The 23,901-nt window shown below is 40.8% G+C and overlaps 1 protein-coding gene across 4 annotated transcripts in view; it reads left to right on the top strand.

Annotated features, from left to right (window-relative positions):
• The window catches only part of LOC131046168 (ATP-dependent zinc metalloprotease FTSH 12, chloroplastic), a 316,628-nt gene that overhangs the window by 267,785 nt on the left and 24,942 nt on the right, over positions 1 to 23,901 (top strand). For all 4 annotated transcript variants that reach the window (XM_057979841.2, XM_057979842.2, XM_057979843.2 and 1 more), the window contains exon 18: positions 1,823 to 1,906. In XM_057979841.2, the coding sequence (XP_057835824.1) occupies positions 1,823 to 1,906 (84 nt within the window). The remainder of the gene's footprint in view (positions 1 to 1,822; positions 1,907 to 23,901) is intronic.

Genomic DNA, 23,901 nt, shown 5'->3' with positions numbered 1-23,901 from the left:
CTGTGTGCAGCAACAGAAATTTTCCAAATGTTGGCAAATATGAATGTCATGATGATTTTGGATTTATTTGCTTATGATCAATCAATTGATCCAATCGTTGATAATAAACCTTCAATAAATTCTTCAAGAAACAAAAAAAATGTGATCCTTAGATGGAATCATCTCTCATGGACAAGAGGGTTTTCCTCCTTCAATCTCCAAAAATGAAGTAATAATGAAATGACATAATTGGATGATTTGCCTTGAGAAAATGATTTTAATTTATAGTTGCTTTTTTGGACCCTTCATGTGAATTTACTTTTTCCTCCAAGTGTGTAAAAATTGATGACCACACACTTATTGAGAGGGGGGGGGGATGAATCAGAATAAGGTAATCTTTCACCAATTCAACCTTAACAACCATAACAGAAATAACAGCAAGCATACAACATCCACACTAAAAACCACAGAGAAGCATTGCTTGGTTGTTCTATCCAAACTTAGTCTCACAAAATGATAAAAAGATCTTATAACATTTGCTATATCCAACTTGTTGTAGACACCAATGCCTATAGAATTCGGAGGCACCAACCTGCTAGAGACACCAATGCCACAACTACAAGTGAGCACCAACTTAGAAAGAGACACGAGTCTCTTCTTCCATGAGGAACCAACCTCTTCTGTTTTCTGAAAATTTGTTTCTTCAACTGATGATGAACAAATCTGATCTGCATTTAAGTTTGATCTACTTTGACTAGCATGATACAACATTGCATTCCACTTTGCTATCTTGTTCTAATCACCTACACATCTTTATTCACCTCTGCTCTGCTCTATATTCACTCTGCTCTCAAATGATGAAACATTTTTGCACTTCAACACACCCACTAACTCCCAAAAGCTTCTCCTATTCATAACCCTTTTGGGTGCCAAAATTCAATGCAATAACCACATAGGTCGGCCACATTTTTTAAAAATTTGACCAATATTAGGTCAGTTAAACACATTATTCATTTCTTGCCTAAGAAATCTTTTTTAAGTTTCAAGTGTTAAATATCAAGTCAGAACACCGAAAAGAGCAATACCATTTCGGGGGTTGGGTATCGGACCTCCCTCATCCCTCCTGCCAGTGGAACAGGAAATCCTGAACTTTTGAGAGCCAAAGCTTGATTCACTCGTCTAGATTAACATTTTCTTAACTTTTGACAAGAACATTCTTTGACAATATTGACCGTATTTCACCCAACTTCATCAGTGACAAGATTAACAAGCTCCCCTTTGCCTGATCAATGACAACATCATCAAATGACAACCTTTGACATCAATGACGATATTTCCAACAAAGAGACTTTTTAATAAAATATTACATTGGCCCTATAGTAATATTTAAGTTGGCTTTTTTAAAATAATGTGATTGAGCCCAACATAAAATGTTTATTATTATTAAATTATTTCCCTTGTTTTATTGCATAGTCTATTGGAATAAAGAATAGGCTGCAGGTTTTCAATTAATTCTTTAGTTCGAAGAAGAGGACATGACACCAAACACTACTACATTCTCACTTCTTAAATACTTCTCTCTCTTCAATATGTTAATCTTAGTTTAACTTTTTGTTCTTAATTTCAGTTTTATAATTTATAATATTCTATTGAGTCGCTAACTGTATGGAAGGTTTCAGATTCAATAACCTATTCTCAATTATTTCTTGAGAATAAATGCAAGGGTATCATAATGAGTATTTACTTATTAGGAATGCCTTATTCAAAAATCAGAAGATATGAACTATGTTTTCTCCTTTTTTCACATCATTGAATGCTGACTTCATATAGTTTTTCTTGGCAGGAAGTGGAGGAAATAGTCAAATCTATGAACCCAGTAATGATTGCTGATCCAACGAAGATGCCTGAATGGAACCTTGACACTATGGTCTGTTTTTTTCCTCCAATCTAATTTTGTGGATGTAATTTGAATTTTGATTTCATTTATAAAATATCGGCTCATTATATACTTTTTTCTTATTAGATTTGATACAACGACATATTTTAGACTATTGTTAGAACTCAGAAGTTTATGGTATGCACACATCAGCCTGCAAAATTTATATCAACTAGATGTAATATCCCAATCGAATACCAATGAGAATAGAGAAAAGAATATTGGATAACTTGAGGTCAAGTTTAGGCAACTATAGCATGTTATGAGTGTTTCTGCATCAAACCTGCAGTGTTTATCTACTAGTTATGGCATCCCTGCTCAAGGTGAATACTAATTATGATACAGAATTTTATTTTTTTTGCTTGAGGCTAAGTTGCCGTATCATTCCAATATTAGATACATGTACATATCGGATGCTGTACAGGTACATGTTTGATGCTCCAAATTTTCCTTTTCATATTCACGAACGGTGGATTGGTTTAGGCTATCTCTAATAGGCACAATTGCATCAAGGCCATATCCAATTGCTAATGACTTAGAGTTGTCAAGTAAAAAAGCAAGTATTTTAAATTGTAGTTATTTCCATTTAATTTTTTTATTTTGCAGCATATCAATAACAATGGGAGATAAGAACAAGAGTGAAGGAAGGATTAAAAGTTAAAATGATTAAGGGATATAAAATGAATACATTGAAAATGAAGAGCATGTTTTGGCCTTATTTACTTTTTCTTTAATTTAATGCTAAGTTACTGGTTCGGGTTCGAGGACGCAAACTTGGTTCGTGGGTTCGAGCAAATTTTGTTTTGCCTTTTGGGTTCGTGGGTTGGGTTTGACTATATATATATATATTATATGCAAAAAATTTCAAAGATTCCTCCAACAATTTTCAAATTTTCTAAATGATAAGTTCAGACTTAATTATTGCATATATTTCTTTAAATTTTTGCATTTAAAAAGGCAAAAAAACTTAATTTTTAAATGTTTAAAAGTCACTTTATGTGACTTAACCCAACCGGCGAACCTGGGTTCACCTGGTTTCGGACAAGGTTCACCTCAGGGCCCTTGGGGTGAACCCTGTCCGAACCAGTCACAAACTCAAAGCAAACCAGGACCCATGCGGACCTGGTCCATGTTAGGGGCTCTAGACAAGCGAGCCTAGTAGCTTAGATTTAATGTAGATCCTAATGGCTGGGTTTTTCACTTTCTTTATTAACCTCTCTCTCATCCATTGATTTTCAGCTTTGGAACCATTCTCCATTGCCTCGTCCACATCCCATCTTGGGAAGAACTCAAGAGCACCTCCACTGAAAGGACAAACAGTCCACTATTGAGTCGACCATTGTCTCCTCCTAGAGCCACCCAAGCATTTCCCACAAACACGTAATTTTAAGGGTGTAGTCATGACCAAAACAATCCAAATCTGCAAACATTATCTGTAAGGATTTATGACATACATGCAGGACGAATCATTTACAAATCCAATGAAAGAATTGAAATCGATGCTATTTGAAGAGGAAATGGGATGATGACATGCTTTAAGATGAATTTTTCTAATAAATTTATATATAATTTTACCATACAAGCCCTAAATTTGAGTAAAAAATTTGGACTACTATGTTTTATCTGTAATGTCCCCTTTTCTTACACTTGTAGCATAATGTTGTTGTTAGCCTATTTCTCCATGGTCCTGTAGGCTAACTAGGACATTTAAGGGATCTTGAGGCAATTTGGTCTAGGCAGTTTCCATTGCAGGTCATTTTGAAGTGTCTAGATGCAGTTTTGGGATACTTACTATTTATAGTAAGTCAGTTGGGCTAGGGCAAGATCATTAGTGACAGTATCATGTCGATAGTAAATGTTCATTATCGACTGGAGAATTTAATATCATTGATATGATTTATTTACGCATTGATAAAGTTAAGTTCTTAAGTTAAATATAAATATTTTTTATATTTAACTATATTAATGCGGGGACTATAGTTAAGTGTGAGATATTAAAATTTTAAAAGGTCCTCTTATTTAATATTACATTGGAGACTTAAAATGCAAATGGGAGAAATCTTATTTACCCCACATTGGCGAGTTGAGTGAGTGAGCTCTTATGTGGGCATTATAAAAGACTTCCAAGAGCTCATTTTGTGATAGGCTGGATTGAATAAGAATATTATGAAATTGTTTGGAGAGTTCATCTTCAAGGGCTTGGAGGATGAAATCCCTCTTTGCTAGTAATCTCTATGCTATTGCAAGACGCAGTCTAGAGGTTTAGTTTGGTGTTCGAATTGAGGTAAAATCTGATTGCTTCATTTAGCTATTACTTCAGTTATCCAAGAGGCTGATTTGAGACGTTGATGTTGCCGGGAATAATCATTATGTTATGTTGTTATATTATGTTTATGTTGTCATCAGTAATAATGAGTTACGGCGGTCAGTTAGTTAGCCGACGGGTAGGTAGTTGGAGTCGCGACGGTTGTGTCGCACCCCTTCGGGTATTATATATTGTGTACCTTTTCTTCGAAGTATGATCATGTTAGTCGTGTCAGATGTAATGTTATAAGCACTTATTGTACATGGACTGTGGAATTAATACAAAGGCTGGTTATTTAATATATTTCCATTATGTTTTGTGCATTTACTTTCTGCATTTAACCGTTTACTCGAGAGGGCAAACATTTGGCGCCGTTGCCTAGACGTACTCGGGAACGGAAGACGTGGATGGCGCATGGACGCGATGGGCCTACTCGTCGGTGAGATGAACCCAGAGACCGACGACGTGCACACGGAACAAGAGGCGAAGGGGAAATTGAACCTTGTAATAATCTCGGCACAATGTTGATATAAATTATGGTCGAAAGGGAAAAATAAAAAAATAAAAGAATTGTGTACATGGTGTGTGCTTGCTATGTACGGAGGTGATTTATGCCAAATATATTAAATAAAGACAGAAATAAGAAAGTAGAAACGGACGAGTGGGAGGCCGCACAGAGGGCCTTGATTTTGGAGCAGCAAGTAGAACGGAGACGGAGGCTGAGGCAACTTGCCGAAGGACGACCTGCCGAAGGGTGGCCCGAAGGGAACCACGGAGGTGTCACGGAGGGTGCAGAAGCCGAGGGAAGTTTCTACGCGTCGCCAGAACACCGTAGGGTGCGGAGCCACGAAGAGTTTCTGGCAGAAACAAGGTTAAGGAGAGATCTAGTTGAAGAGACTCGGGATCAGTTTAGAAACTTATCCCTTACACCACGAAGTGAAGATCACCAACGGGAACCAGGAGTGGGCACGGGTGGGAGCGAAGGGGAGGGCAATCGTACTGGTGTAGGTGCCACACACGACAGGCAAAACACCGTACCTCCAGTCGCCCACGCAAGACACACCACCGGCGCCACCGGAGGAAGCAGCGCAGGGTCACAGACACAGACACAGCCGCCCCCAGGAAGACGACCCAGGATGGCGAGTAAACAAAAATTACCAAAGTTCACAGGGGACGGCAAGGAAGACCCCTTACGGCACTGCCGTACATGTGAAACCATTTGGTCTGCCAACGGAGTGACAAACCAGGATGACTGGGTACAGCAGTTCCCAGCCACGTTATGTGGAGTTGCCATAGATTGGTACTCCGATGTGGACAAGCAAAAAGTGGCCACGTGGGCCAATCTACAGAAGGAATTCACGGAGGAGTTTCAGTTGCTCCGTGATGACAATGAAATTGTAACAGAGATATACAGTACCAAACAAGGTATCAAGGAGACAGTACGGGCATACAGCAGGAGGCTGAAGGAATTGCTGGGAAAAATGGAGAGTCAACCAACATATGGGTTGAAAAAGCGATGGTTCGTGGAGGGACTAAAGCATTCCCTCCGAAGGAAGATGAAAATCGTTCCACCTACATCATATGACGACGCCTATAACAGGGCGATGGACCTAGAGAGCGAATACAAAACGTCAAAGAAGAAGAAAAGTAATAAATATTCATCTGACGATGATGAAGACTCTGATGGGGAAAGCAGCAGCAGTGGCGAATCGAGTAAAAAGGTGCACGCTCTCCAAAAGGACATGGAACGAATGTTGAAAGAATTCAAAGCCATGAAGGGGAGTACAAGTAAGATTGAAGAAAACGACGTGTGGTGTACCGACTGTAGGAGTGACGGACACACCAAGGGGTCCTGCCCCAAGAAGGCTTTTTGCGACATTTGTTAGATTGCAGGACTTTTGACAAAGGAATGTCCCTACAAAATGAAAACCGGGAGCCAACAAGCTCTCTTCACGCAAGAGCAGCCGGCCGTCGGAACTTCGCAAACCAACACAACGGCATCATCTAGAGGTTACCGGGACAACAGACACGGCGGCGGAAGGAATAGCAACAATAACAATAATGGAAGCTGTATCTAGTATGACGCCAAGGGCCGGCCAATTATCCAATGTAGGGCCTGTAATCAGTAGGGGCACTTCGCCCGTGATTGCACGAAGGAAGCCACCCCTCAGCACCTCTGCCGTTGGTGTGGGCCAGGCGACCATGAGGACGTAAATTGCCCACAGGCAGGGGTTAATCTCCTCAACATTGAGAAGGCTGAGAAGACTGGTGAGAAAGAAGTACTGGCAATTACCCGCGCCCAGACGAAAAAAGCCACTTATCCCGACCCCCATACGAAGAAGGAGAATTACGAGAGGCAAAGGCCAATATTGAACGTGAGATGATGGCCGAACGACGAGACAACGAGGTGGCGAGTACATCATCCCGTACGAAAGCGGAAAATAACATCATTGGGCAAATATTGCAGATGGAGGTACCCGTGAGAATACAAGACCTCCTGGAGACCATTCCGCAACTAAAAACGGCTATCTTAAACTCCGTACCCTCACAGGTGAAAATGAGGGAGGTCGTGAGCCCCACAATCGACCCTACGTTAAGGGAGATCCTAAGCCCCACGGTCGATCCCATGTTGTTGGTAGTCAACAGCGGACGCCAACCGGCGGTGGTAGAAATGGGCATACTGGGGACTACCTTGACAGACACTATTGTCGATGGTGGATCAAGAGTGAATGTTCTTCCAGAAGAAACCTGGCGGAAGCTCGGGAAGCCGACGCTGTGGCCATCTACATTCAATCTGCTCGGAGCAGATCAACATGGAATCAAACCCATCGGGACACTGATGGGCCAACAAGTTACCATCGGGACGCAACCCTTCATACTAGATTTTATCGTAATCCCACTCAAGAAGAAGGGGTACGACGCCATCTTAGGCAGAGGGTGGCTAGTTACAGCAAAGGTGAACCATGACTAGAAAAAGAACACCCTTTCTATGGAGAAAGGGGGGCGGAAGTACACCATTGATCTGAGGACCCAGGTTGTTGACGAGGAACTGGCATCATCTTCGGAATCGGAGGATGAAGGAAAGGCGACCCGAGGACTGAAGGACGGGGCTGTAGGGAGCCCAACGATGAAGGGATTCTCGAACTAGGAGAGTGCTTCGAGGATGAGACAGGGTCATTGAATGGGCTCTTCCACTGGCAGATGGAGGATTATGAAATGTTCTAGAGCTACAGGCTCGAAGTAGAAGAACCAGAGCAAGTAACAGAGGAGGTGTACCTGCCAGAATACATAGAATATTGGAAGGGAGACGTCCCAAACCTCGGTGACGTAGATAATCCGAAGAACAATTGTGTCGACAATGATTGAAACCTTGTGTGGAAGGCCGCAACCTTCAAAATCTTTATTCTTCTTCTTCTTCTTATGTACGGGAAGGAGACCGTGGTCCCTATAGAATTTGTGGTTCCAGGTCTTCGGATGGACATTGAAAATAGATTGGCCACCAACGGGTACAAATTGAAACCCTACCACGCGAAGTGCGCAGGGACCTGAGAGGCCGAACGGACACCCGAGAGCCCGAAGGGGGACACCAATTTACAACCCTCAAAACCATACGAAAGTCCATGGCGCACAACATTTCTGTGATATTTTAAGATGCCAAAAACCCTTCTTTTCCACTCTGAATTTCCAGTGTCCTGGCTTCAAACTCCAGTGAATCATTTTAAATCTGGTCGTCGTCGTTTTTTTTTTTGTTTTTTTTTTGGCAATGTAATGTCCCCGATGGCACCCCGGCTATACAATCTCCCTATACGGTCAACAACAGCACTAACACCTCCGATCGTGTGGCCACCTTCCCGTGTGGCCTACACCCCTCCACCGTACGGCGGACCATGACGACGGAGCGGCTGCGCGGCTTTGTGTGCGGAGGTTTATGCTGGGTGTGCGGTTGACCACCGCACGATGGCATCCACCTTCGGGGGTCCCACCGCCGGTGGTTCGACCGCACAGTGGTCCCACCGCCGGTGGTTCCACCGCACAGTGGTCCCATCGTACTGTGGTCCCATCGTACTGTGGTCCCACCTCGGGTGTCCGTCCGGCCTCTCGGGTCCCCTGCACACTTCGCGTGGTAGGGTTTCAATTTGTACCCGTTGGTGGCCAATCTATTTTCAATGTCCATCCGAAGACCTGGAACCACAAATTCTATAGGGACCACGGTCTCCTTCCCATACATAAGAAGAAGAAGAATAATAAAGATTTTGAAGGTTGCGGCCTTCCACACAGGGTTCCAATCGTTGTCGACACAATTGTTCTTCGGATTATCTACGTCACCGAGGTTTGGGGTGTCTCCCTTCCAATATTCTATGTATTCTGGCAGGTACACCTCCTCTATTACTTGCTCTGGTTCCTCTACTTCGAGCTTGTAGCTCTGGAACATTTCATAATCCTCCATCTGCCAGTGGAAGAGCCCGTTCAATGACCCTGTCTCATCCTCGGAGCACTCTCCTAGTTCGAGAATCCCTTCATCGTTGGGCTCCCTGCAGCCCCGTCCTTTGGCCCTCGGGTCGCCTTTTCCTTCATCCTCCGATTCCAAAGATGATGCCAGTTCCTCGTCAACAACCTGGGTCCTCAGATCAATGGTGTACTTCTGCCCCCCTTTCTCCATAGAAAGGGTGTTCTTTTTCCAGTCGTGGTTCACCTTTGCTGTAACCAGCCACCCTCTGCCTAAGATGACGTCGTACCCCTTCTTCTTGAGTGGGATTACGACAAAATCTAGTATGAAGGGTTGCGTCCGGATGGTAACTTGTTGGCCCATCAGTGTCCCGATGGGTTTGATTCCATGCTGATCTGCTCCGAGCAGATTGAATGTAGATGGCCACAGGGTCGGCTTCCCGAGCTTCCGCCAGGTTTCTTCTGGAAGAACATTCACTCTTGATCCACCATCGACAATAGTGTCTGTCAAGGTAGTCCCCAGTATGCCCATTTCTACCACCGTCGATTGGCGTCCGCTGTTGACTACCAACAACATGGGATCAACCGTGGGGCTTAGGACCTCCCTTAACGTAGGGTCGGCTGTGGGGCTCACGACCTCCCTCGTTTTCACCTGTGAGGGTACGGAGTTTAAGATAGCCGTTTTTAGTTGCGGCATGGTTTCCAGGAGGTCTTGTATTCTCACGGGTACCTCCATCTGCAATATTTGCCCAATGATGTTATTTTCTGCTTCCGTACGGGATGATGTACTCGCCACCTCGTTGTCCCGTCGTTTGGCCATCCGTTTTCGTCAGGTAAGTACGCTGTGTCTTCCTTGATCATTTGAAATGCTTATAAATCAAACAGACGTATGTGCGAAATCTGATTAAAATGCTTCAATTTTCGAAATCTGCATCTCTTTCGCTTGTAAAACGCTGTTCAAAGCAATCAAAATTTAGAATTCACTCCTAAGGTTTAGCCAAAAATTGCATTTTCAAACTTAGGAGAATTTTTAATGCTTTGTCTTTGTTGAAAAATTAATCCAAAATCCAGAAAGCGTAAGTATAAATTTGCAATCAAAAATCTTCATAAATACTTTGGTTTAAAATTGATCAAGCCCTTTTAGCTAGAAATGTCGCTCCATGACCAATCTGAATTTTGAATTAATCCTAGCATGCTGGAATATTTTCTATCTAACCCGCCCTACTTCTTTTGTATCGCCTCGTAAATCCGTGTCCAGCTGTGCAGGATAAATGCCTAAATCGGCGGTAGAATCATCAAAAACGCCTGCTGCAGCCAAGACATCACGAGCATCCAAATCAGATATCCCACGCAAGGTTGAAAGGATGAAGTATCAATATCAGAGAGGAGGATTGAGGGAGTCCAAAGTGCAGAGCGCCTGGGACAATGTCGGTGATACCAACCTTGGCCATATTGACATTCAAGACTTCAAGAATCGGGTCTTCTCACCTAACGCATATGGCAAGCCTAGACAGATGGTGGAAAGTGGCATCGCCCAAGCGGTAGGATTTCCTCCAACAGTACAAAACTATGAGCTAGTGGTAGAGGCTGCTCGACATTATCAGCCGAATTCCAAACTGGTGCTCCTTGAGAACATGACCATCGCCAACTTCACTCCTGAGGCCATGGGCAATGCATTTGACATCCCCTTTCCAAACAATCCCACAGCTACAACTATGGATGAAGCACAAGGGGCATATGATATGAATCCGACCCGATGCAAAGCACTGATCAACGAAGAGTGGTACAAAGAGAAAAGGCCTCCAAGTGCCAGAATTGTGAAAAAGACCCCCAGAAGTGATTTTCATAATGAACATGGGGATATGGTCACATTGCTCAGCCGAGTTATGGGACTCCCTAAATCCAACTACTTTGAGGAGTGGATGTTCAATTTCACAGAGCAGGTCTTCGCTGGGAAGTCTAAGTTTGACTGGGCTCAGATCATAAGCGACAACATCCACACTCAGCTGATTGAGCTTGAAACGAAGAAGTACTTCACCATGACCTCTTATTTGGTCTATATGTTCGCCAAGAACCAGCCACTGCCAGGATTGATAATGAAAGGTGAAATCGGGAATGGGCCTGATCAGGTGAAGGTCTATGATTGTTACCTGCAACTGCACTACCAAGATATAGCTCAGAGGGAAAAGAGCAGCCCAGCTTATGCAGTTGGCCAGTATGAGCGCGTCAATGACGCCTTCACAATGTGCCTGGTTAGGCTAATGCAGGGAGGATTACACATAAGGCTCTCAGAGCAAGCTACTATTCTATTACAGAGGTATGGAGCCTGGTTCATTCAGTTCCCAAGGTTCTCTTATATCCAAATAGCAGGCTTTGATGGTGCTCCTCTCCGACTTCCATGGTACCCAACCGACAAAGTAGTTCTTATGGAGGTCGCAAGGCAGTCACGCCTGGCCGACATCTTACTCCGAGAAAGCAAGCAGGCTGGATTCACATTCCCCATGATCATAGGCAACTATGATGTCCACTTGAAGACCCCTACCCTAGCAAAGGAATCCCTTGCAGAGCTGGCCTCTTATGGCCTACAGGACCATTTTCCAAGAAAATATTTCGATCATGATAATCTAGCGAAGAGAGCCTATGGTAGGCGGTACAGAGAAAATGAATCAGTTGAAGACTATTGGAAGAATTGCTCTGATGACTACGAGGTCAGGAGGTGGGAATATTCTAGACTAAGTGTGCAACAAATGCGACTCTTTGAATACCGTTGGGTCCTAGATCAGCTCACAGATTTAGGAAATTGCCTCCAGGTCTGCGAATTTGAAGCAGTAAGGCATCTCTTGCCAGGCGTCGATTGGTCCCAGGACCCAATCACTGATTTTGAGGCAGTCATGGCAGCCCTAGCAAGGTACACAGATCAATGGTTACATCAGCAGATTGAAAGGCTAATCCATGAGGGAGTCCAGTTCACTTACCACTTAATGGGCAGCCTCGATTCTCAGTCTTCAGAAGATGAAGGAACGTGTAGTGCACCTCGGGAAGAAACTGAGAAACCAGAGAAAAGAAAGAAGGCTAAGGCTTGCAGAGGGACTCGGACGTCCAAAAGAACAAGAAGGGAGAAGATTCCTATAAAGAGACCAGAGGTCACTTCATCTTCAAAGGACCCCAATTCGTCCGATGATGTAGTGGAATTGGATTGTATACCTACTCTGCCTTCCCAGAGCGATCGATGCATTTGAAGCCAATGATCCTCCTGCGCCCGATGTGCTAGAAACTGAACTAAGAGCCCTCAAATTGACCGAACTGGGCAACCAAATAGAGGAAGGAGAGATTCCATCCACCTAGGGGGTCAAAGTGCATGAACCTACTCAACAAAGCTGCCACGTGTTGCTGCTCCACAATACAGCCAAAGATGACTATTCTGGTTATTCTATTCTGCGTTGGCGGTATGGAGTTTGCAGCAATGCGATTTCAGACACGTCAACACATACCACCCTAGAAAGTGCCGTACAGCCTTGGGCAACATTAGAAAGTGAAATACAGGTCTGAAAACCATTTGAGGAGGGCTGTACCAGTCTCAAATGCCACTGCAGCAGCCGTACAGGTCTGGAAATTATCTACAGCCAGCCGTAGAAGTCAGAAATACCTAGTACTGGGCCATACAGGTCTCAAAGTGCTGAGGGAGGGTGCCGTACTAGTCTGAAACCACCTCCAGAAGTGCTGTACAGGTCTGCAATCTACAGCAAGCGAGTCATTTCACATCAGAAACCAAAATAAGGGAGCCGTACAATACTGGATTGTAAAGACAAGACTCATTAATGCTGTTATTGTACTCAGTGAACATTCTTATGTCTGGAGCAGCAAATTTGGTATGCAAATACTTTGTGATGTTTATTATTTGATGAGAAAATCAGAGTAGTGAACTGCTGTTATTGTTTCTCAGAGTGTTGGTGTTAGAATAGAGGAAGTATTTGGCTCAATATCGTTGAAATTAATATAGCAAGCTGCAATATCTATATTTTGTGCTAATTTGTGTTTATCAATTCCTATATATCTTTTCCAAGTAACCGTAAACTCAACAAACAAGCAATTGTAAACTCAGAACAAAACCAAAATCAGAAAACTCAGTAATCAGCTTGCAAGCAAACTATTTGACCAAATTACAGTGAGTGGAGAAGGCAAAAACAATAGTGGCTAGCAAGGGGGTGTCTTACATTATCTAGACTTGATTTTGAAAAGTATGATTCTACTACAAGAAACTACTAGATGTACACATCATTGAAAAAGATAGGAAGCCAACAATCTCATTCTTTGTAGTATTGGTAAAAAGATTTGTCAGTGTGATATTTTGCTGAAAATAATATGACTTGCTTAATGGATAGTGATAGATGTTAACAACAATTGCAGAAATCGTTGTTGGATTAACAATTTTCCTCTATGTTTGAGAAGAGTAGCTCCCTCACATGATCAAGGATTTTGGGGTTTTTGTGTACATTTAACCAAAAATATTAAGAAAACCATAAATGGGAAACTGAAAAAGACTATAGAAGGAACCCTAGATAGGCCCATATTAGACACCATGAAGGTTTTGTTAGACAAAGGATAGTAAGAACAAAGGGAAAAGAAGAAATAACATGCAGCAACTATTGGAGACATGTAGTCCTTTGGTCTATGAATACAACATTGGTAAAAGAAAGAATGCTCAACGGTTTATCCCTTCAGCATACTAGGTGATCTTTAAGGATCATCGAGCAAAGAGAAGGAGAAGATTACAATAAACACTTGGGGAAAATACAATTGGACAATTCCTAAGTCAGAGCCCTTCTTGAGAACATAGTCAAGTTGAAAAGTCAAGACAAACTTTTGTAGACAAGGGAAGTTGGGAGAGGAAGTCATGTTCCTTCACAACATAGTACGAGAGTAGTCTTTGAGGCATTGGAATGTTGTCAATTGGAGAAGTTGGGCCAAGGGTGTATAATAGAAAAATTGAAGGTGAACAAGTGCGTAGAAGGCTGAAGCCGAGAGAGAGTTGAGGCTTCCTACATGGTTGAGAGTACGAGAGAAGCACCATAATGTCCGAATCAAAACTCTCAAGCAAGCAGATTTTGGGTGTTAGGTTTGCATTAGAATAAAACCATGGCAAGCCCTTGTGGAGAAAAGCAAATGATGCCCAAGTTCACAGCCAATGGATCAGAGGATCTTGTTAGGCATTGTAAGACTTTGAAATGGACAGCAAATAGGCAAGATGATAAAGAAATTTGGCTACAATCTTTTCCAGCCACCTTGCGAGGTGTAGTGCTTGGCTGGTATATAAAAATTGATCAGGCCTCCATAAATACATGGGAGAGACTTAAGAAGGCTTTCGAAGAAGAGTTTAAATTGCTTCATGATGATAATGAAATAGTAACAAAACTTTACAATACAAAACAAGGTAAGCACAAAAATTTATGAGCTTATAACCGTAGACTTAAAGAATTGCTGATAAAATTAGAAATAGAATTGACTGATGGTCTAAAAAAGCAATGGTTTATTGAGAGTTTAATTTTGTCATTAAAAGAAAAAATGAAGGTAGTATCACCCTCGTCCCATTTTGAAGCCTACAATCAAGCGATGGACATAGAAAGTGAAGATAAAACGTTGTCAAAGAAAAATAGAGGAAGATGGAAGTTTAGATGTTAACAGTGATAATGAATTGAGAACAATATAGGCACTCTAGAGGGACATGATCCGAATGATGAAATAATTGAAGGCAGAGAAGGAAACCAAGAAAGAAACTAATGAACCATGGTGTACTAAGGAGGCACACAAAAGGTAATTGTCTGAAAATGATGTTTTGTGAGATTTGGTAGGTTATGGATAATTCTAGAAATGGGTTCTCATTCAAATTGAAGGCTAGGAGTACACAAGTACTCTTTGTGTAGGGAGAGCAATCCACTCCATTCAAGCCACAATGCATCTCTAGGTGGTTATCAAAATCAAAGAGAAGGTTGAAGCCAAATACAATACAACCCTAAAGGATGCTCGATCATACAATGCCAACAATGTAGCAAATGGGGACACTTTTTGAGAGAATTCCAAAAAGAGTTGGACAAAGTGTAATTATCGTGCAAATAGTGTGGACCTAGAGACCATGAAGATCACTGGATGTCCAAAGCAAAAGGTTAGCAAATTGATGTTGAAAAGAAAAATGAAGTATTGGCCATTACTTATGCCAAAGCAAAGAAGGCTATGTACTCGGATCCATGTACAGAAAAAGAAAAGCTTTGTGAAGCAAGGGTCAAAGTGAAGAATGCTATGGACAATGAATGTTGCCATTCAACCGCAAATGCAAGTCGATAACAAATCAATTATAACTCAAGAAAAATATCACAGAACAAGTACTTCAAACTACCGCATTGTAGTGGATTTATTACAAAGTATTCCTAAACTTCAAAATCCTATTGAATTGAGGGAGAATGAGACAATGCATGCAACAAACCAATTGGAATCAAATGAGAATGAAGATCCAATGAATGAACCTCCTCTATCAGGCGAACAAGTGATTGATCCAATGTTAGTAATAGCTAACACGACAAAGAAACCAACAGTGGTGAATATGGAGATCCTTGGAAGGAATCTCACCAATACGATTGCTAATGGCATGTCTAGCATGAACATACTTACGGAAGACACTTGGAGAAGTCTCAGCAAGCCAACCATTTGGTCCCCAACTTTTCAATTACTAGGTGCAGATCATCAAGGTATTAAAGGTACTTGGAGTTTTAATGGGAAAAAGGTAATTATTGAAACCCAAGCATTTCTATTGAACTTCGTGGTCATTTCATTAAGCAAAAAAGCATACAATGAATTATTGGGTTGGGGTTGATTGGTAGCAACCAAAGCCGATCACAATTGGAAAAAAATACAATGTCCATTGAAAACAAGGGTCAAAAGTACATAATTGATTTAAAGAACCAAGCTGTAACTGAAGAAGCAACTTCCTTTGATTCTTCAAATTCTGATTTTGAAGAAGAATGGATAGAGAAGCATGATATGGGTTCAATAAAGATGAATGATGAAGGGATTCTTGAATTGTAGCCATACTCGGAGGACAAAACAAATTCTCTCTGTGGCCTATTTCACTAGCGAATGGAAGACTATGAGGTATTTTTGTCAATGTATAATTTTCTCAAAGCTACAACTCTTAGTGAAGAGCAATTGACGAAAAGTGATTTTACAAAGCTGGATAATTTATGTGTGCAGGACAGAGTCCATGGTTTGCAAAAGACAACAATTGCACTAGAGGTATTTTACTTTGTAGAAGAATGTAAAATTACAGACAATACATCTCAAAGTGCTAAGAGAAAAATATTTTAATGGATCATACAAATATTAGTCAAGTCAAATCAACTTCACACAAAATTTACAAAAACTATGGAAAGGAAGAGGCAAAAATACTATTCAGCAATTGAAGGAGAAAATAATAAAAGGCTTGGTTACATAGAAAGCCCAATTACACAACCCAACTATATTAAATGGTTAGATATGTCCCATGGCCAAAACCATTGATGAAGGCATCTAAACAATAATGACAGAAGAGGACGTGTTTGCTATTTCTCAAAGATTGATTTGAGGTTAGATTACCATTAGATATAGATGACAAAAGAGGACGTGGAGAAGACAACATTCAGATGCCACTTTGGAAACTTCGAGTTTTTGGTGATGCCCTTCGGTTTGACGAATGCATCGGCTACTTTCCAAAATTGCATGAATTAGGTATTCAAAAAATAGTTAAGGAAGTTTGTATTGATCTTTTTTGATGATATTTTGTTTTTTAGTAAGACATGAAAACAGCACATGAGGCATCTTGAGGTCTTGATCATATTGGAGAGTGAGTATCTATATGCTGAATCCAGATGTGATTTTGGTATGACAGAGCTTCTCTACCTTGGTCACATTATCAGTGCACAGTGTGTAAGAGTTGGTCCAATTCAACATAGAAGTGTTTTGAGCACTTCAAACAAGTGATGTCTACATGCCCTATGTTAGCAATACCAGATTTCTCCAAACCATTTGAGTTGGAGTGTGATGCATTAGGAGACGGGATTGGTGTTGTTTTGATGTAGAAGAAACACCCCATAGCATCCGAGAGCAGAAAATTCAAAGGTGTGGAGAAGAGCTACTCAATTTATGACAGGGAGATGTTGGCCATCATGCATGCCTTGGCTAAATTTAGACCATATCTAGTAAGAAGCAAATTTGTCATCAAAACGGATCACAATAGCTTTAAATATTTCATGAACCAAAAGGATCTTAATGACAAGCAGCAACAGTGGGTTAATAGACTACAAAGATATGATTTTGACATTGTATATGTAAAGGAGAAAAAGAATGTACTTTCCATAAAGCCTCACTTATGTTCATTGGTTGAGATTATTGCTGATTGGAGGGAATTGATTTTAGTAGAGTATGCTAAGGATTCTTGGGTAGCAAGAATCATAGAAGGCACCATCCATGATGACAAGTACACAATGATCAATGAGTTGATCATTTATTAGGAGAGGATTTATTTGGTGCCTACTTCATAGCTTAAGGTGAATATATTGAGGACTTTTTGTGATGCACCTATGGCTGGTCACGCAGGTTTCTTCAAGACTTACAAGCAGATCCAAGAGAGATTCACTTGGAAAGGACTTAAAAATGAAGTCCTTAAGTATGTTAGAGAGGATCCCACTTGCCAATAGAATAAAAATGAGCACACTTATCCACCTAGTCTACTTCAGCCATTACCCATTCCATATCAGAAATGGACATGTATCTCCATGGAATTCATCACCTGGCTATCTAAGGTAGAGGGCAAGGATTGCATATATGTTGTGGTTGATAGGTTGACTGAATTTGTGCATTTCTTTTCTATTTCAGCGACACATACAGCAACGCATGTAGCTAGTTTATTCTTCAAGGAAATTTTCAGATTACATGGTATGCCCAAGGGCATAGTGAGTGATAGGTACAACAAGTTCCTAAGCCTCTTTTGACAGGAACTTTTTAGATTTAGTGGGATTGAACTCAATCCTAGTACAAGCTACCACTCGCAGACAAATGGACAGACAAAGGTAGTGAACAAATGGGTGGAAGGATATCTCTGAAACTATGTTTTCGAGACATAGAGAGTTTGGAATAAGTGGCTGCACCTTGGTGAGTATTGCTACAATACTACCTATCACATGTCCATTAGGATGTCACCATTCATGGCTTTGTATTGGTATGAAGCACCCACCATACCCAACTTCATGGATTTTTTGTTTGGGGATAGTAGAGTGCCTAAGGCAAGGGATTTTTTTCAGGAGAGTCGAGACATTATGAAATCTTTAAAGGAGAACTTGCAGCAGGCACAAAATCAACAGAAGTTATATGCTGATCAGCATGGAGTTAAGCACATTTTTGGGGTTGTGGATATGGTATATCTAAGGCTCTAGCTATATGGGTAGTCCACTTCCAAGAAGAGTGGGTCAGAGAAGCTAAAACCTAGGTTCTATGGTCCATTCAGAGTATCTAGGAGGGTTGGTGAAGTTGCCTATGAGCTTGAGTTACCAGCTAACAGTAAAGTGCACAATGTGTTTCATGTATATAGACTCAAGAAGGCACTTGGGCATAATGTAGCTCCCTCATTAGAGTTGCCACAATTGGATAAGGAGGGGAAGTTGATCATGATTCCAAAAGCTATCATAGACTACAAGGAGCGTATTGTACAAAAGAGAGCCATCAAAGAGTACTTGGTTAAGTGGAAGAACTTATCGGGGAGGATGCAACTTGGGAGAATGAGCGGATTTCCTAGCATCCAGAGTTGGAATTGCTTGGGGAAAAGCAATTTTGGGAAGGGTGGACTGTAATGTCCCCTTACTAATTAGTTCAATATGGTGGACCATTAGCCTATTCGGTGGGTTCCCATAGGTTAATGGGTTAGGGTTAGGGAACTCAGGATAACAGTTTTATCCAGTAGTTTGGCAGTGACAAGTGTTTATTTGAGCTTTGGTGGTTGTGATGTGCGTAATGCCCTTTTCTGGAATGGTTTTGGATGATTTCCCCCATACTTCTTTTAGTAAGTTAGTTTCAAGCACCAACTGAGCCAGTTGTTAGGTTAATATTTTTAGTAGAGTCAACGGATACAATTCATGATGATATCTTGATATTTGATATAGTTTAGTACTTTTATATTAAATAACAATAAGTAATCAAATTATAAAGTTAAATTAAAGATTTAACTTTATTGTTATTTTAATATATTTAATAAAAGACTATATGGGCACCCGATATTAAACTTAAAATGTTAAAATTTAATGAATGGTGCCTTTTTGGGATTGGATGCCATTATGGGAGACAAGTGATTAAAATATTAAATAAAAAGGCAAAGGCAAAAAGGGGTGTAGCTTTTGGGGAGATATAAAAATGAGTTTCAGGAGTTCATTTCTCATATTGGATTTGATATTTGAGAATTCTTCTTCTTTGTTGAACTTGTTCATCCCATGGCTTTGTGAGGACGAAATCCCTTGCAAAGAACATCTTCCACATTGATGAGAGACAATCTAGAGGATCCAATGGTGGTTTCGTACAGAGATCACAGTTGGGCTTCATTGAGATTTTATATATCAGTTTCCAAAGCTTACTGTCTATCAGACTTTTTGGGCTTCGATTTGGAGGAGCTTTGAGGAGATTTATTGCTGTTTTCATATTCCATAGCTGGCCGTACAAGTTCCTTGGCTGGGCTGTACCTGTTTGAGGATGTGAATCTTCCAGTTTTGTTTGGCACTAGTGTTCTGGTGAAGATTATTGCTGTTTGGGTGGTGTCTTGGTTGGAAGGCCAATTTATGAGCATTTTATGATTTTCACTTCAGCTTGGAGACTCTGTCGTCCATATTTGAGGCATTGCTGTCGCTTGTTGCTAGTGCAGTTGAGTTTCAAGGTCAATCAGGTTTTTTGGGTATGTTTGTTATGGCTTTATAATTTAATTTCATGAACTAGGTTGCTCATATTTTCAAGAAATATTTTATCTACAGTTCTGAAATTAAATCTGAGTTATTTCAGTGTTGTGGGATTTATGAATATTATCATTTTTTGAGTTATTTAATTGCTCCAAGTATTTCCATTGTCAAACAAATATTCTGTATATCTTTCTCTTCTATAAACAATTGCAAACAAATAACAAACAGAAAGAAAAACAAGGGTGCATACTACATTCTCCGTGCATTGATTTTTTTAGATAGAAATGACAAATGCTTCTTAATATAGAAGAAAGTTGGCTTGGAAATTGCAAACAAGGAGACTATATAGGAGCAGCATATTATTGCTGCAACTCACAGAAACCTTGCAATTTTGGGGTTAATGTCTAGTTTATGACTATTGCGGTGTGTTGTCCCACTAATGTACTGCAACAAAATTGCTTATATTTCTATGAATTTTCTTAGATATCCTAAATTTTGACAACCTATGCGTGGATTTGTGTAGAGAGAGGTGGAAAAAGGGAAATGCTAGGCTAGGGTGTGTTTGGGTTGTAATCTCTCATAAATATTTGTGTTGTTTGTAAAATTTGAATCAGATCAATATTTTAGAGCTCGGACAATTTAAGATTTTGTTGCACTATAGCCTCATTGTCTATTATTTGGGGTACAATGAGAGTAACTTTGTGGCATTAACTGCTAACTAGTTCACCATAGATTTCTAATAGTCAATGACTTCCTATGACAAGGCTTCTCCTAACCCCTAGAGGGTAATGTTGACGTGTTTTTTATGACAGCGTCAAACACAAAATAAAGTTGCCTAACAATCACTTCACTCTCTCTTCATCAGAGTGTGATTGCATGCTAAGATTGCAAGAAGTTCAAACAATCGACTCCAAGGTTCCTTTATGCTACGGACGTGACTCAATTGGCTGATGTGATTGCTGGTAATCCAAGGGGCCTTATGTTTGCATTATTCTTTCACTTCTTTGTTGTGGCTGGAACTCCATCATCGGATATGGCAATTCTGCGATGCTGATGCTTCGAATGGACTAAAAATGAACTGAAAGTAAAGGGGAAAGGGTTTAGAAGGACCTAAATCTACTCCTAAGGGCAGTGATATCAACAAATAATGCTTCGGTGGACAAATTCCAAATAAACCAAGCTCTGCTTTGCCAAGATCAACTACAACTCCGCAAGAACCGGTGCAATCTTCTAGGGATCCTAGAGGATTTTCAAATTGAGAAAGTACATTTGAATTCCCAAAAACGGTGCAATCCAAACAACCATCCACAATCGAACTTAGCACAAATTTAGGGGGTTCAGGCTAACTTTACACTGCAACTTACAATCAGCAAGATGCAAAAAGTATGAACCATGGAAATTCATCAGACACCATTACATTCTCCATTGAAACCAAAGCACTTTACTATTTCTAATCTAAGCGAGGAAGGTGAAACCATGCAAGTTTTGAAAAAATAACTTAAGTGGACACCATCAGAGAACAATGTTTCACTATTATTTTCTCAAAAAACTTATTGTAACAATTTCATACAAAGCTCCCCCCTGTTACAAATGAGGGGGGTCACCCCTTTATATAGGCCTCCAGCCATGATTACATGCAAACCCTAATTAGGGTTTTCCCTAAAAGATTCTCCACTCAAGATGCAACAAGGTGGGAATTTCCAATTAATAACCCATCATGCCCATATACAATTAATTCCATCCCATTACAATTAATTACATTCCAGAAGTGCCCACTATGCAATGAATGTACCCTCATGCAAAAATCGCTCGTGATGTCATAAATGCACCATCATCTTTTGAATGTGACGATTCCATGCAAAAGGAATATGTCATAATGCCATAAATGTGACGGTTGCATGTAGAGAGATGCTTCATTAATTCAACATCCGTTGACTCGGCTGCCACTTGGCGAGAAAACCATGGAGAGAGAAAACTTCAGGAGAGAAGAATTTGATCCATGAAGAATTTTTTTCTTTTAAGTTTCTCGAACTCTCCTTGCTCTGGAGGAGATTTTCAACAATTCTCCACCATCTCCTATTTTTTAGGAATTTCCACAATTTTAGGGTTTTGGTCCAAGAGAGAGAATTCTCTCACGTATCCATATCTGTAAACAGTTTTGAAATTTGGATGTGATTTGATGCCCGAGAAAGGATTTTTAAAAACTTTCCCTAGGGGAAATTTCTTGTTTAGTTCATCCCTGATTCCTTCCTTGCCTTGGAAATTTTATCTTCAATTCATCCTTGGATGTGATTTCTTGTTATGGAGGAATTCTCCTTTGGAAAGAAATTTGTTCCTTACGCTGAGGAAGGAAATTCTTCATACCTTAGCCAATTTTCATGATTTCCAAGAACTATGTCCTGAAGGAAGAAATTTCGAACACTTGAGTCAATTTTTCACCTTTCCTGGAATTTCTTCTTCTTGGGTGCAATTCTTCCCTGATGAAGGAATTCATCTCTTTGTGCACTATCCATGCGAAGATCATTTTAGCGCACTCCTGTGTTCCTTGGCGGCATTTTACACTTGGTGGGGATTTCTTTCAATTCCATGGATTCCTTGCATCCCTCTATCTGGCGCTCCTTCTCTCACTTGGGCGCTAAAATGCCTTGGTCAAGGACTCTTGCAATTTGCCTGTTTCTCCATGCACTCTTCATTCTGATGCCCTCCACAAGGCTGGGGTGGAAATTCCTCCTAAGGAAGGAATTCATTGTTTTGAGAATTGTCCATGTCTTCTTTTCAACATCCCTATTTTTTAGGGATCCTCTTAAAATTTAGGAGCCAGGTTCATTGGATGGAGAATTCTGCCACAATTCCGAATCTATAACAATTTCCTCATTCTGATGAGATTCAGTGTCTAAAAATAGCAAATTCAAAAATTTGCCCGAGGGAAATTTTATTTTCTATTCCTCCTTGACCCCTTGGATTCCATGCCTTAGGCAAAATTTCAACCTTTTAGCTTGGGCGTTGAATTCACTATGCCTTGGAATTTTCACATTTTTACACCTTACATGGAATGCCCATTTTGGCGCCCAATCACTCCCTTGGGCGAAATTTTCACTGGAGGAAGGATTCATGGAATTGTCCTTCTCTCCTTGGGCATGCCACTTTCGCGCCTTACCTCATGTCTCGGTGCAAATCATACTTGGCCAAGGATTTTTTTTCATTTGTCCATCCATCCTTGCCTTCTCCATTTTGGTGCCCAAGTCCACATCTGGGCGGATTTTCTCATGGGCCAAGGATTCATGAAATTTTTTCGCTTGTCCTTGCCTCCTCCATTTTGGCGCCCAAGTCCACATCTGGGCGGATTTCCTCATGGGCCAAGGATTCATGAAATTTGTCCTCTTATCCTTGCCTCCATTTTGGCGCCCAAGTCCACATCTGGGGGGATTTTCTCATGGGCCAAGGATTCATGAAATTTGTCCGCTTATCCTTGCCTCCTTCATTTTGGTGCCTAAGTCCACATCTAGGCAGATTTTCTCATGGGCCAAGGATTCATGAAATTTGTCCGCTTATCCTTGCCTCCTTCATTTTGGCACCCAAGTCCACATCTGGGCAGATTTTCTCATGGGCCAAGGATTCATGAAATTTGTCTGCTTTCCTTGCCTCCTTCATTTTGGCGCCCAAGTCCACGTGTGGGCGGATTTTCACCTGGGCTAAGGATTCATGAAATTTGTAGTTCAATTTTCCAGACCTAGGACAATTTGACCCCTTTGCAATTTTGGAATGACTTCCTGAGCCTTGGTGAATTTTTGAGATTTCCATTTTAGGCATAGGCTTTCAGCACTTGATCAATTTTTGGCTTTCTCTGTCTGCTGTCTGACTTTCTGGAATTAGAAATGTCTGTGAACGTTTGATCCTTGTCGCCTTATCTGACTGACCCTGCCAGTACTGACTTTCCAAAAATAGAAACCTTCAAAATGTCAGCGTTAGACTCCTAGACAGAGTGCAGGAATGACTTACTATAAATAGAAACTTACTAAAAATAGTAAGTTTGATTTTTGGCAAAAGGACGACATTCCAGGACACTGAAATATCCCTAAAAAATAGGGACTTTCTAAAAATAGAAAGTTGCTTTGTTTGGGCTCAAATTTTACTGGGAGGTTCCTTGAAGGGTCTTGATTCTAGTTGTATGTTCAGTTTTCCCAAAACCCTAACAGAAACCCCTAAAATCTAGGACAGAAGGAAAAAACCCTAAAATTCACAAAACGAGTCCTAGACTTAGCCGAATTTGCTCA

This window comes from Cryptomeria japonica, chromosome 2 (assembly GCF_030272615.1).
Source record: "Cryptomeria japonica chromosome 2, Sugi_1.0, whole genome shotgun sequence".
In the NCBI taxonomy this organism is placed as follows: domain Eukaryota; kingdom Viridiplantae; phylum Streptophyta; class Pinopsida; order Cupressales; family Cupressaceae; genus Cryptomeria; species Cryptomeria japonica.
This window is presented reverse-complemented; position numbering and strand designations above follow the sequence as displayed.